We start from the raw sequence: 12,703 nt of genomic DNA on the forward strand, positions 1-12,703 counted from the left end.
GTCGCTGATAGGATATGCAGCTTATAGAACACGGATAACTTCTATCACTGTCTTGATACCAGGCCAACTCTATGCAGGCTTACAGTGGTAATACCATAACTTTACAACCAGTTATATACAATATTTTTCTTTTTGTTGGCATTTTAAAATTTGTTTTTACAAATAGTTTGAGTTTTCTTGGTTTATCCTTAGTGTAAGAGAGCACGAAATACTAATAGGGTTAGGGTTAGGGGTTAGGGTAGGATTAGGGTTAGGATTAGAGTTGGGATTTGTTTGGTATTCTCTTACATGAAGGATACACCAATTTCTTCTACCATTAGAGTGAATCAGGTCACATGTAGGATTTAGGAGTAGAGGTATGGATGTACTTGGGGTAGCAATTTTATAGAAATAATTGCAAGTGCAACCTTGGTAAGAGGCTACTAATAAACTGGAAGTTCTATGCATATGCCCTGTCACCAACCCAATCCCTTCTCTCGGTTGTTTTTGCGGAAAGTACCGACTCAGACATGGCATTGAACTTTGGGGTCAATAAAAATAAGCAAGTGAATTGTGATAGCAACTTTTATATGCCATAAACCTCAGTGTACAGTCACATATCCTACCATTTCAAATAAGTTTTGAGAGAAGCATCATATTGTTATGATTTTGTCTGAGAATTCATGCTATGCGTAGCATGATCTAAAGTAACAGACAAACCACAATTTTACATCCAAAAATCAACTAAATATGTGACCATCCACCACAACTGAGCCCGGATGTCGCCAGTGCCACTATTGAGATATGCTCCATTGAACTTAACAATAAACAGTAGGAAACAAAGGATTTATTGACTGTTTTATTGATTTTTCACAACTTAAATGTCAAGTACTATAGACATGATATACATCATTTTAAAGCTAATTTCAAGCAGAATATTTTGGTTGAATATCTCAAAAATGATGATTGGCGACTTCAGGGCTCAGTTGTGCTGGATGGTCACATATAATAATCTCATGACAGTTTGCAAATGCAAAAATTGTATAACGTATTACAAGAAAGTTGGCATGAGAAGGATTAGGGCAAAACATCTTTTGGTCGAGAATTAATTTTTTTCATTGATTTGAATGGGACTATACACTGTTGATTATGGCAGATGAATGCAAGTAAATATATAAGTACATGTTGTACAAGAAATGAATGTTTTGTGGTATCAAGACTTCAAATATTCTACTATTATGTCAGACCTACTATGTAGGTTGTTATTATTATTTTAAGGTGGATATTTGTTTTTTGTTTTCTTTCAACCTTTTGGATGTATGCTATATTTAACTTGAGGAATAAAATGTTGTGATAAAAGGCATATTGGAAGACCACAACAGAAAGCTAATTATTTGTTCTTATGTTTCTTCTTATAATCGATTCCCAACTTCGATGATACCTTGTCACTATCAAAGAGATATTAGAGTGATTTGATGAGACAACAATCATATTTTGTTATTTGCAGATGCAAATATTATCAATTAATATCTCAATTGACTGCACATTGTTATTGTTCCAATCGTGCACACAACCAGCGTTTATTTTTTTTTACCTTAAAGCTCACAAACAAATGCTCAAATTGTTGGCTAAAGTCTTCATAATTTTAATATCCAGTGATGATTCCATTGAAAATGCATTATATTGCTGCTTCTGATTAATTTTCAATTTCAAATACACCAAAAATGGGCATATCTTAGGCAATTTCCAATTTCCCAAATGGAAGTTGAGTGGTGGCATCCACATCACAATGTCCTGCCAAACTGTTCCGTCATCTGCTGTACAGCTGGCATTTACTATGTAGCTTAGGTTGGTTCTTTTTGCAGTCAGCTAGTAGGCAGTCTCTCCACCTCTTGGGTGGTCTTCCTCTGGTCTGACTCCCTTGATGTGGCATTCTAAGGCCATCTTGGGAAGGTATGAGGGAGGCATTCTCTGGATGTGGCCAAAATAATGCAGTCTCTTCTGGGTTATTATTTTGTTCAAGATGGATAACTCAACACCCAGGGTTTTGCAGATATATGGTGTTGTTTTGGATCCTGCCTCTGTGTTATTCGATCCCACTATCTTACTTATGGGTGCTTATTGGAACTAATACGGTACACAATCGAATGATTTTGACCAAAGTGTCGCTAAACCATCACAGGATGTTATTGCATATTTTATAGCTCAATCCTTTTCAGGTTGTTAAAATAATTTTAAAGTAACCTTTTTGAAATAATTCCTCAAAGGTGAATTACATTCAAACTTTTCTATGCTCAGAATATGACTTGCCATGTCTTAGACAATAATAACTGTGCACCATCTATTTTGAGGTCATTGTGTGAAATCGGAGGGTTTTGTTTTGGGCTGAGGTATTTTTCCGAGGGAGCGGTAGCTCCCGAGGAAAAATACCGAGGCCCAAAACAAAACCCGACAATTTCACACAATGACCTCAAAATAGATGGTGCAAAGTTATTATTGTCATTCATTACCGTCGTATCTAATATTTTGAACAAATCAAAATGGCATTTTATGTTATTTTATGCCATAAAACGCTGTTAAATATAACCAGTTTTAATCATTGTTGTAACCTACCCTACAAAAAAATCAACCAGGCGTAGGAGTGTGCGTTGCCATAACGCGTAGCTTATACACGCACGCGCGCGCAGAAGTCATTGTTGCGCGTCCGGAGTCATTGTGAGTTATTAATGACCTCGCAATTAGTGCGCGGTCAGGCAATCAATTTCTTTTGATTGGATTACAGACTTCGGTTTATAAAAGGCAGAAAAAATAAGACTCATAACGCCGTGTATTGATATAGAATGGCATGCACGCAGTGGGCGCAATTCTTATATGAATTTATGTGAGTGTGTGTTGGGACTTTATTGATGCGTGTAGTAACAAAAGCCGAATAATTTCGGCCTTATATAAGCTGAACAAACTTTAGCCCTAAGCTAAAGTTTGTTCAGCTTACAATTGGTGAAAATTATTCCATTAGGTTTTACTGCCTGAACAGAATTGATCATGTCTCACCTTTTTCAATCAAATTGATGGGAATAACTCTTGTAGTGAGGATCAAGATTTAACCACAAATTGCCTCAGGCAAAACTCACTTCCTGGGAACTAAATACCACACAATGTCATTTTTATGTAACTCATTGACCCATATGTGTCATATACTGCCTCAAGGTACAATGACAGCCTGCTGATCCAGTCAACTCATTGACAGATACTAATTGGTGGGAATTCAATTTTTGATCAATTCTCTTCAGGTAGTAAAACGTAATGTCATTTTTTGTTACTGCACACGTCAATCAAGTCACAACTTATGCTCGCATAAATCCACATAAGTGTGTGTCAGCCGTGCAACACACAACTAGCATAAGTGTTACACCCAACTTTGTGCACACCATTCTATATCAATGCAAAAAGTTATACATCTTATTTTTTGCCAATTATAAACCGAACAAACTTAAAATATCTTCTTTCCTCACAAGTGTAATAATTATTGGTTGAATTAAACATGACAAGACCATGGAATGAAACAATGCAGCATGCGTACACAATGTATTTATATATCAAATTTATTCATAAAAGATACAAAAGATGCACCAGGTAACAAATAAGAAAAAACATTTTACTGTTTAAATAGCTAAGAATAAACAGTATTCACCCTGGAGTTAATAATTGCCATGGTTACTGGCCACTTCAAGAGCAATTGTTACTTAAATCAGTAACAGACTACCCAACACACACAAAAATGGTTTTGAAATGCTATAAATGCCCCGGATAAATGCATCATTTGTTTATCAAAACATTTTTAAACCTTTTGCAAGAAAAAATACAACTTTTTTTTTAGATGCAGTTAAAACATTATTTTTGCAAAATATTTTGTCAACACTTAATAATTATGTGATAGAATATTTAGCATCAAGTTTTCAAAAATGTTTTCTGAATGTTATTAAAACATTTGATTAAAACATTTTATATCCTCTATATAACCTGAAATTTAAACATTTTCTGGAAATGTTTTGTGTTTGCTGGGTAACCAATAGGTTTTTTGATAACACATTTATATGTACTGTTTACAAAGAATTCAATAAAGGGAAAACTAAGTGACCCTTAAGGTAGTAAATATATAAGCATACATAGTGGGTTATCATAGAACTGGACTGGATAAAATCAGACTCAGTCTCCATAGCCCCATGCACATCCACACAAACACTTATAGGTTAATGAACGCGTATTACTCATTGGGAGAGAAATTAGACAAGAATAATGCACGCGCGCTGATGTTGATGCATCAACATTAGTGCAAGTGCATTATTTTGTCTAATTTCTCAAGCAACAAGTAATATGCGTTCATTTACCTATTTCATACACGAAAAGAAAAAAAACATGTGATTTTTGCTGTTTTTATAACAAAATTATCACTAAAATATTGGAAAATAGAACCAAATATAAATGCATCAACCCACCCGAAAAATGAATGCGTGCGAAAGCACTGCGCGTAGTACGTGGAGTTCACAATATACACAATCAATGCATGGTTTGGATTTTTCTAACGCTTGTTCTGATTGGTTCTCGCTATCTAAGAGTGTATAAAAAGGTTGAAATTGAATTTCATTAATCATGCGGTCACATAGTATCTGTCTGTTCAGACCAACTGTGTGCCTCACCCCACAAGTATTGACTATACATACTTGTATTTAAATCAAACTTGCAAAGCATAGTGAAAATAAATAATTTGATCTAAAACATGTGAATATACTTTCATGATTATTGCTAAATGATTACATATATTCACAGAGCTGGTCTCTGGATCAGACAGACAACTGGAAGAACACAATCAATTCAGTATAAGTTATCATCATCATGAATTAACAAAATCTCATTGTACTTTGACTAAGGGAAAAACTCATGTATCATAAGTTAACAATTAGAATAATTCAACAGTACTTCTGTGATGAGGATGCATTTGTATGTGTTGAATGCTGTAGTCGGTTTGCTGTCCGGTGAAGCTAAAGAGACATGTCCAATTTGTAACATTCTGTTTTCTTACTTACATTTTTGCAGTATTTATGAAGAAAACGGGAGATGATGCTGTCAATTGGGTCAAGCACCTTTGAGCATTGAGATATAAATTTATATCACAATGATATCAGCTGTATGCAAACCTGCTAAAACTTTCAACTCACTGCATCATACAGTACTGTAATTCAAACAAGTGCATGCACTTAACAAAAGGAAGGTAAAAAACTTTCAATTTAAAGATACAAAATTAATTACCAAAGTCACCATAATGGTTGTGTCCAATCACGGATGAAAATCAATCTAAATGTCATCATAGACAGTAGAAGAGAACATACAGTAAACAGTAGAAGAAATGCCCATTATTTCAAGTATTTAACTTCAATTCATGTGCGACAATTTTTGCTTTGTTACTCTGTGGAACTGATTCCCGATGTCAAATTTTCGTAATATTCAACCATTTCATCACTTACTTTTCATGTGAGTTTTTAGAAGTCAGCTACAATATTTCATTTGAAAATTTGCCTGGTTTTATTTTTTTTAATTTGGAACAAATTTGTTTGAGCCATTGGATAACACAGGACCGTGAAAACCTGCGGATTATGTCCATTTCTCGATCCCCGATTGGTTGAAATTGTAAAGGTCATCACTGGGCTTTTAGGAAAACCATAGTTGTAGCGCAAGCATCATGACTACACGGGCTAGCAGCAGATATCTTGATATTAGATACTGAAGGTCTCTTCTATTGTCTATGTCATATATTCTACCTAATTTTACATACCAGTGCCTTCTTATTTGAAATGATAAATTGGTTAAAAACCTGCAGAACATGAACCTACTCAATTGTGTACTCCATCCAGTTCAAAATGTGATACAACAAAATCATATTTAGAGAATTTGTAGCCTCGACACCTAGTATTATGTCAAATAAGATGCATCAGCATAATGATTGAAAAAAAATGATTTTCTAAAAATATTTATTTATATTTCGCTTGACAGGAGAGTCAGTCTAGACAATTCAATGAACAATAAGTAAATTGTTTCAAGTTATTTGATTCATTTTCAACTGGATGAAGGACGCCAATTAGGACTACACATACACAATATCCTATAACCCTGTTACAATATAAAATAAGTAAAAAATATAAAATATGCAAAATATTGTAATTGGAGGGTTAAAACAGAAAAAAGTACTATAAAATATAGTGCCAATAGTTAAGTAATACTATACATACAATAGATATACCAAAATACCAAATACAGATTTGTACTTGGGAAAAATATAATAATTAATCATCGTTGAATATGTAATATATTGCAAACTAGAAAGGCTGGACTAGCATTTCTCTATGTTCATTTTTGGTTTATATTCATTAGTTGGTTTCTTTCAGTTAAAAAAATACCAAGATACTTTTATTAAAAACCCTGTTTTTTCACATGACTTTAAATGTAGGAAGGGCAGTCAATAAGTTGGTTATTTAAGGTATCAAACTTTGTTGTAGATATAATTTTGGTTGCATTTAAAAGCGTGGACTGTACATAACAATTTACTTTAGCAATTAAAGCTATTCACTTGAAATTTACACTGTCACTAACCCTGTGGAAGATTTTGGAAATATCTTCCACAGTCAGGGGGAGTATGTTTTCCAGGGTTAATCATTTTGAAACCCATACTCCCCCTGCATTATGGTTTTACCTGTATCTACCACAACTGGAGTGAGTATTTCAAATGAAAGTTATCAAATAGTCTATTCTATTCAGAACTCACACTCCCTCTGTGGAAGACTTCAGCTAAATCTTTCACTGGGGTAGTGTTGATTTTTAAAATGGAATTGTATTTTATTACCTACCTAAGGACACCTGTTAGAGTAAGCCTATCCTATTGAGCATCTAAAGCAGGATTTTAGAGACTTACTGTTTGGTTACCATGACAACAGGATTTGGACCCGGGGATATAAATCAAAGGTGAAAAGCTTACAGATGGATGATTAAGATAAGACAGACCTGCTGTCAGTGTCTCAGCTAGCCACCCATCTGCCTGTCATTTCATACAGGGAATTAGCTCCTGGGACGGGCAAAATTAATGCCTTTGACAGATGCTACATTATAATTGTACTAGGTGTTGAGAAAGGCTATTGAACTTTTTAGTAGACCAGATTTGTTAAACAAGGCTATAGCAATACATTTTTGAACTTTTTAAACCGCCAATGGGCTGCAGAAGTCTGGTAAATGTTTTAAAAGTCAGATTAGGACAGGCAATTTTATTCAAATGACAGGCAAACCTCAATTCCTTGCTAAGACCCTGCCTGCTGTTGTTAATGATTACTAATACTAGTAAATCTGTTGGTACAAAATTGACTTTAGAAGGGGAGATCTTCTTGCACAGATGGTAGGCATACTCTGCCGGCAGGCTGAGTCTTAGCCAGAAATCAGAAACCACCCGTCCAAGCAGATACCAAAATTTGACCCTCAAATACAAAACAACTTGTCTGTACCCATGGAAGGGTCACTGGGGTCAAATATGTCCTGATTTGGCCTTTACATGTCACTCTGAATTAGTCTGAAAGTTCATAACCTTAAAATCATCTGTTTTAGAGCTATCACATCTGTAAAATCCATTAAATCCAACCGTCTAAAATTAGATTAGGCCGTCTTAAAGACGGGTGGACGCATGGCTAGCTAAGACCTTGCCGGCAGGGTATCCTGATACATTGAACACAAGCAGTCAACCAATGTTGCTGGGTCATTATTTCTCAAATCACCCAAAAAAAATATGATTTTACACCTCACCCCCTTCAAATTTGTTCAAAATTGGTATACAGGGTGATTTTGGCTGGCAAAGCTCAAATTTCAAATTTTAGCTTAATCGGACGTCACGGTTTTAAGCGCTATGCCCCGCCCATTTTTCGTGATTTCGGCGAAAAATGGCGCGCCCATCAATTCAGGTTTATGCCTACACATGAATCATTCTTATTGAATGATATGATATCAATTCTTGTGAAATAAATAAATTTACAAAAACTGAAATTTGATTCTCATATTTTAAAAAGAACCAACAGATTAAATTGTGTAAGTCTGGTTCCAAGTAAAGTTTCAAAGACATGCTGTTAAACTGCATAATACAGGCCTGATAAAATATAACATGGTGTCAGATCTAATCCTTAATCAATGAACATGTTCCTAGTACCAACTACTTATACCAACCAATTTATTATCATCAAAATATATGAAATTTAAACAACCTTTTTTGCCTTCCACAGAATAAATAATTTAGGGTAGGTCAGGTTACTCAAATCAAACAATTTATAGCTGTGTTTTATTTTGGTCTTGGATCTTGATGATATAACCTCTGAAATAGAGTACTGGAGTGTGACGTCATAAAATTTTCTTTTTTGCATTTCAGCATTTTCATGACCATATTTCAGTAGAACATGATGAAAAACATCCACAGTCCAAATTTGGTGGGAATCGGATCATGAGGGCCTGAGATATGGCCGCATGAATACCTAATTAGCCCCATTGAAATCAGTGTAAATTGGCCAGGTTCATAACTGTTTCGAATGTTTGTTGGATGTTTTTCATCATGCTCCACCGATACATGGTATTCAAAACGCTGAAATACAACAAAAGTTTTCTGTGACGTCATCACTTCGGTACTCTATACTCCTGAGGAGTTAATACTGGAACCACATTTCAAGCACAATTTACTTGAAACCTGACTTATAACATTTTACTTTGTGCCGATGTAGCAACCTCCACTTTGATGAAGCACCACATTATAGTATTTGGCAAGGTCCTTCAGCAGTGTCTGACTGCTGTTCCTGACTATCGTGTAAAGAAAACAAGGTCAAGCCTGGGTCACGTAATACTACACAGCTTGGTCGGCCAATGAGGTGCCGTATGTGATGAAGAAGTGATTCATCAAGTAACCAATCAAATCACCGCTTCTGTGTTTAAGCTGTAAACAGTACCAAACTGGTAGACCGCTGAAGAACCTTGCCGCAAACTAGTGGATACTTTCAAGGTGTATAACAAATAAAATTGAACCACAAAATTGAAGCCCACAAGAGATGGCTACATGTACAGGTCTATAACATTGGAAGACAAACTTTGCCTGCAAACAGTTCTGAGATGATCGTCAGAAATATTGAGATAACAAACATCACATAGGAGGAGCCAACTTGGACGGTTCTAGGTAGTTTGTAGGGCTCCCCGCCAATCTCATCTATGTAGAATCCTATGGGAAAGATAAGTGCAGCCAGGCAAAACAGCACCACTGTTATGTAGGAAAAATATAAGAGAAGATAACAATGAATCAATAAAATAAAATGATTACAAGGTGATATGAAATAATCAATAAAAATTGGCAAAGCATGTTTTATGGCTTAAAAGTCTAGTTCCATGGCCCGATTTCATAGAAGTCACACAATCCAAATACAATGGCTCAGACCCAGTCCACACTAGTAGTTTTTCATCATCTTGTCATAATTTCCTGATTATGATAGGATTATAATAAATGAAAGATGAGAGCGTTCACAAGGTCAGCACCTTGTCATTGTATCGTAATCACTTCTGGTACATACATGTACACCATGGTAATTACAAAGTCCAGTAAACATGATACAAAATCATGCTTTAAAAATTTTCATCATTCACGAATGATGACACGATTGTAGTATGACGACGACATTGAGCAGACACACGATATCAATTTCTTTAAATATTTTTGACACAATCATATAATTAGCAGGAAAAAAACATTCATGTGGACCAGTCTCAGATCAAATATGAATGTGTATACATTTTGTATTCAATTCAATCAATTCATAAGATTATTTTAAATCCCACCGGCCTATCACATAATGAACAAAGTACAGCCACCATCCCTCTATCTCTACCTTGCACTTTCTCTCTCCCTATGACTTCCTTGCAGAGAATACAGTCCACCTGATATGGGACCAGCTCCAACAAAACCCTGAACAAGTCGCCAGACATGTTTTTGAGTTATAGGCCTTTAAAAGATGACATTCCCATAAAAAATCAATTTTGGAATTCTTAATTTCATGACATTTGACTGTGGGACTAGTGGACTTTCAAATCCTTGAAATTGCTTATTTTAAAAAAAGAGGGTTTTTTAAATCAATAAATATCAGTTGAACTGTGATAATTCCTATTCAATCCTGTGTAAGGTAGGAAACTAATTACCCCATTGCTCAGAATAGTAATATTGCAAAAATATCAAGGTATCATTTGCAAAATTATCCATACCTTGAAAGTATTGATTCTATTTATATTGGTATCATTTTCAAGCTTATTGTCTAGTGCTTACATTTTTATTCAAATCATGAAGTGTCAAAAAAGCGACCTGTTCCTGGTTTTGTCAGAGCAGGTCACATATTTGAGTACTCTAAATCTACTATGGTACAAGTTTACTTGCAGAGAATGCAGTCCACCTAGCATATTTGAGTACGGTACTCTACTATGGTACTTACTTGCAGAGAACGCAGTCCACCTAGCATATTTGAGTACTGTAAGTCTTCCTTGTGAAAAGGGAAGTAAGACACATGTGGTAGTTAGGCAGATGATTCCTGCTACAATGAAGAACAATGTTGCTATCCATTCAGGTGATAGGGTTGGTGCAAGGCAAACCTGGTCACGTCCAAATATGGTAAGGCACTGTGATGTTAGTCCAATTTTCAAACTACCTGTAAAAATAATAATTTAAAAAAAATGATCTAGAAACACCACCGAAATGCTGTTTTGTTAGCTGAATCTAATTCTTTTTGATGAAAGTCAATCTTTGACAAGATGTAACTTTGCTACGGAAAGTGCTATGACAAAAATGTTTTCAGTTTTTAGCTTTCTTTACTCAAGAGCTTTAATTTGATATAAAATGATGCCGTTTGATGGCAAATTTGAATTCACTTAGCATATGTACCTACTTCTACTATAGTCTATAGAAAAATTATCAAATTCGTGTACATCGTGGAACATACTCTTTGCGTGGCTGTGCGTAGTTATAAGCAGTTGTACGCAGATAGCCTCGCTAATATGGACGCGTGAGAGTAGCATTGTATGCTGCGTGTGTAGTTAGCATGATTAGTCATGAAGTAACAAGCATAGTTGAATGTTCCACGATGTACACAAATTTAATATTTTTTCTATAATTACTGTAACTCGTTTAATAATCTTTATAAGTCAGGGGTGGATCATGAGGCGGAGGATCATGAGGGCTGAGGCAGAGGATCACAATCATAATGCTGTACAATGGTGATTTTTACACTATTGTCTCAATAAACATTATTGATGGATTTCTACCTGCTTCTGTACTTGATCATGATCACAGCCAAGTGATATTTATGTTTACTGTTTAGCATTCATTCACTATTGATTCATTGCATAGCAAAAATTAAATAAGCTTACTTACTTGCATCATCGGACACAACCCATTCTGGGTTTGCTAGACTAGCAACTGCAAAAACATCAGCTGCAAAGAATAAAATGCCTGATATCAAAATCAGCACATCCATGTTCACGTTAGACAAGGCATGCAAGCACTAGAAAAATCACAAAAATTTCATATCTTTTTATCCCTTCGACGTAAAGTAAACATTGCACGGATAATTATAAGCACTGATTTCCAACACCCGGAGTGAGATATGAATAATTAATTATATGACGTCATCACAAGTTTTTGCAGACTCTTGTCAACAATGATCATGACGAATGAATGAATTGTTGAAACACATTTATATGTAGGCCTAGGCCCAAAGCCAGCACTTTTTCAGAGGGGGGGGGGGGGGGGCAAAGGGGGGCAAGACAAATTTTAAGGGGGTACCTTTTTGCGACAAAATCTGTTAACGCTACAAATGCGCACGAAGCGCGTGAAAAATTTTGCCATATTGAAGCTAAACTGGTGAAGTATGGTACAGAAAGTGAATAAAATTGGCACTTTTTAGGTTAAAATGGCCAAATATAATGTAAATTTGGTCAGAAACACAAAAAAGTCTTAAATGTTGGGGCGGTCACCAGCTGTCACCATCCCACGGCGGGAAAGACTTTTCACAGGGGGGCAGCTGCCCCCCTTGGCTATGCCACTGAGGCCTATTGAATTGATCTGATTCTAACCATTTGAAGTGTTTTGATTCACTGGTTGTAATAAGTACCTATTTGAAAATGCATTCAATTCAATATTTCAATGGACTATTTCAATATTATGTAATGCAGATATACAAACTAAATTCAGAGCGAGGCCTATTATTAAAAGATGTCAGTACTTCAGTTTGCCACATGCAGTTCAATTGCCTGGTAGCATAATGCCACATACATAAAGTATATAATAGCAAACATAAATTTTTTTTCAAATGGCCAACTACTCACTGCCTGTTGAATATACCGCTGTTGCCCCCATTTTGCCCTTTTTTACAAATTTGATTTTTTATTGACTCGGGGATATTTTATCCCCATTTTCTTTCACAATTATGTTAACTCTCTGATGACACAAGTTTTTAATGAAATATTTAAGATAAATATTACTTTAGTACTTTGTTGAAAATAGTTAAAATCACCATTGACTTTATGTTCAAAATTAAAATAGGGACCTCTAAAATTTGCTCAAAAAGGAATAATATTTTTCATGCCATGTAAAAAAATCTAAATTTTTCAGATTCACACT

The 12,703-nt window shown here is 35.2% G+C and overlaps 1 protein-coding gene across 1 annotated transcript; it reads right to left on the reverse strand.

Moving 5' to 3' along the window:
- Positions 1 to 3,565: 3,565 nt before the first annotated feature.
- Positions 3,566 to 11,662, reverse strand: LOC140151518 (uncharacterized protein C16orf52 homolog A-like). Its single transcript, XM_072173885.1, has 3 exons — positions 11,456 to 11,662; positions 10,521 to 10,733; positions 3,566 to 9,304 (listed from the first exon to the last, which is right to left on the reverse strand). The coding sequence occupies exons 1-3, from the start codon at positions 11,556 to 11,558 to the stop codon at positions 9,117 to 9,119; spliced, it is 504 nt and encodes a 167-aa protein (XP_072029986.1). The 5' UTR covers positions 11,559 to 11,662; the 3' UTR covers positions 3,566 to 9,116.
- Between the last annotated feature and the right edge of the window lie 1,041 nt (positions 11,663 to 12,703).

The sequence above is a fragment of the Amphiura filiformis genome, chromosome 4, assembly GCF_039555335.1.
Source record: "Amphiura filiformis chromosome 4, Afil_fr2py, whole genome shotgun sequence".
NCBI classification, from domain to species: Eukaryota; Metazoa; Echinodermata; class Ophiuroidea; order Amphilepidida; family Amphiuridae; genus Amphiura; species Amphiura filiformis.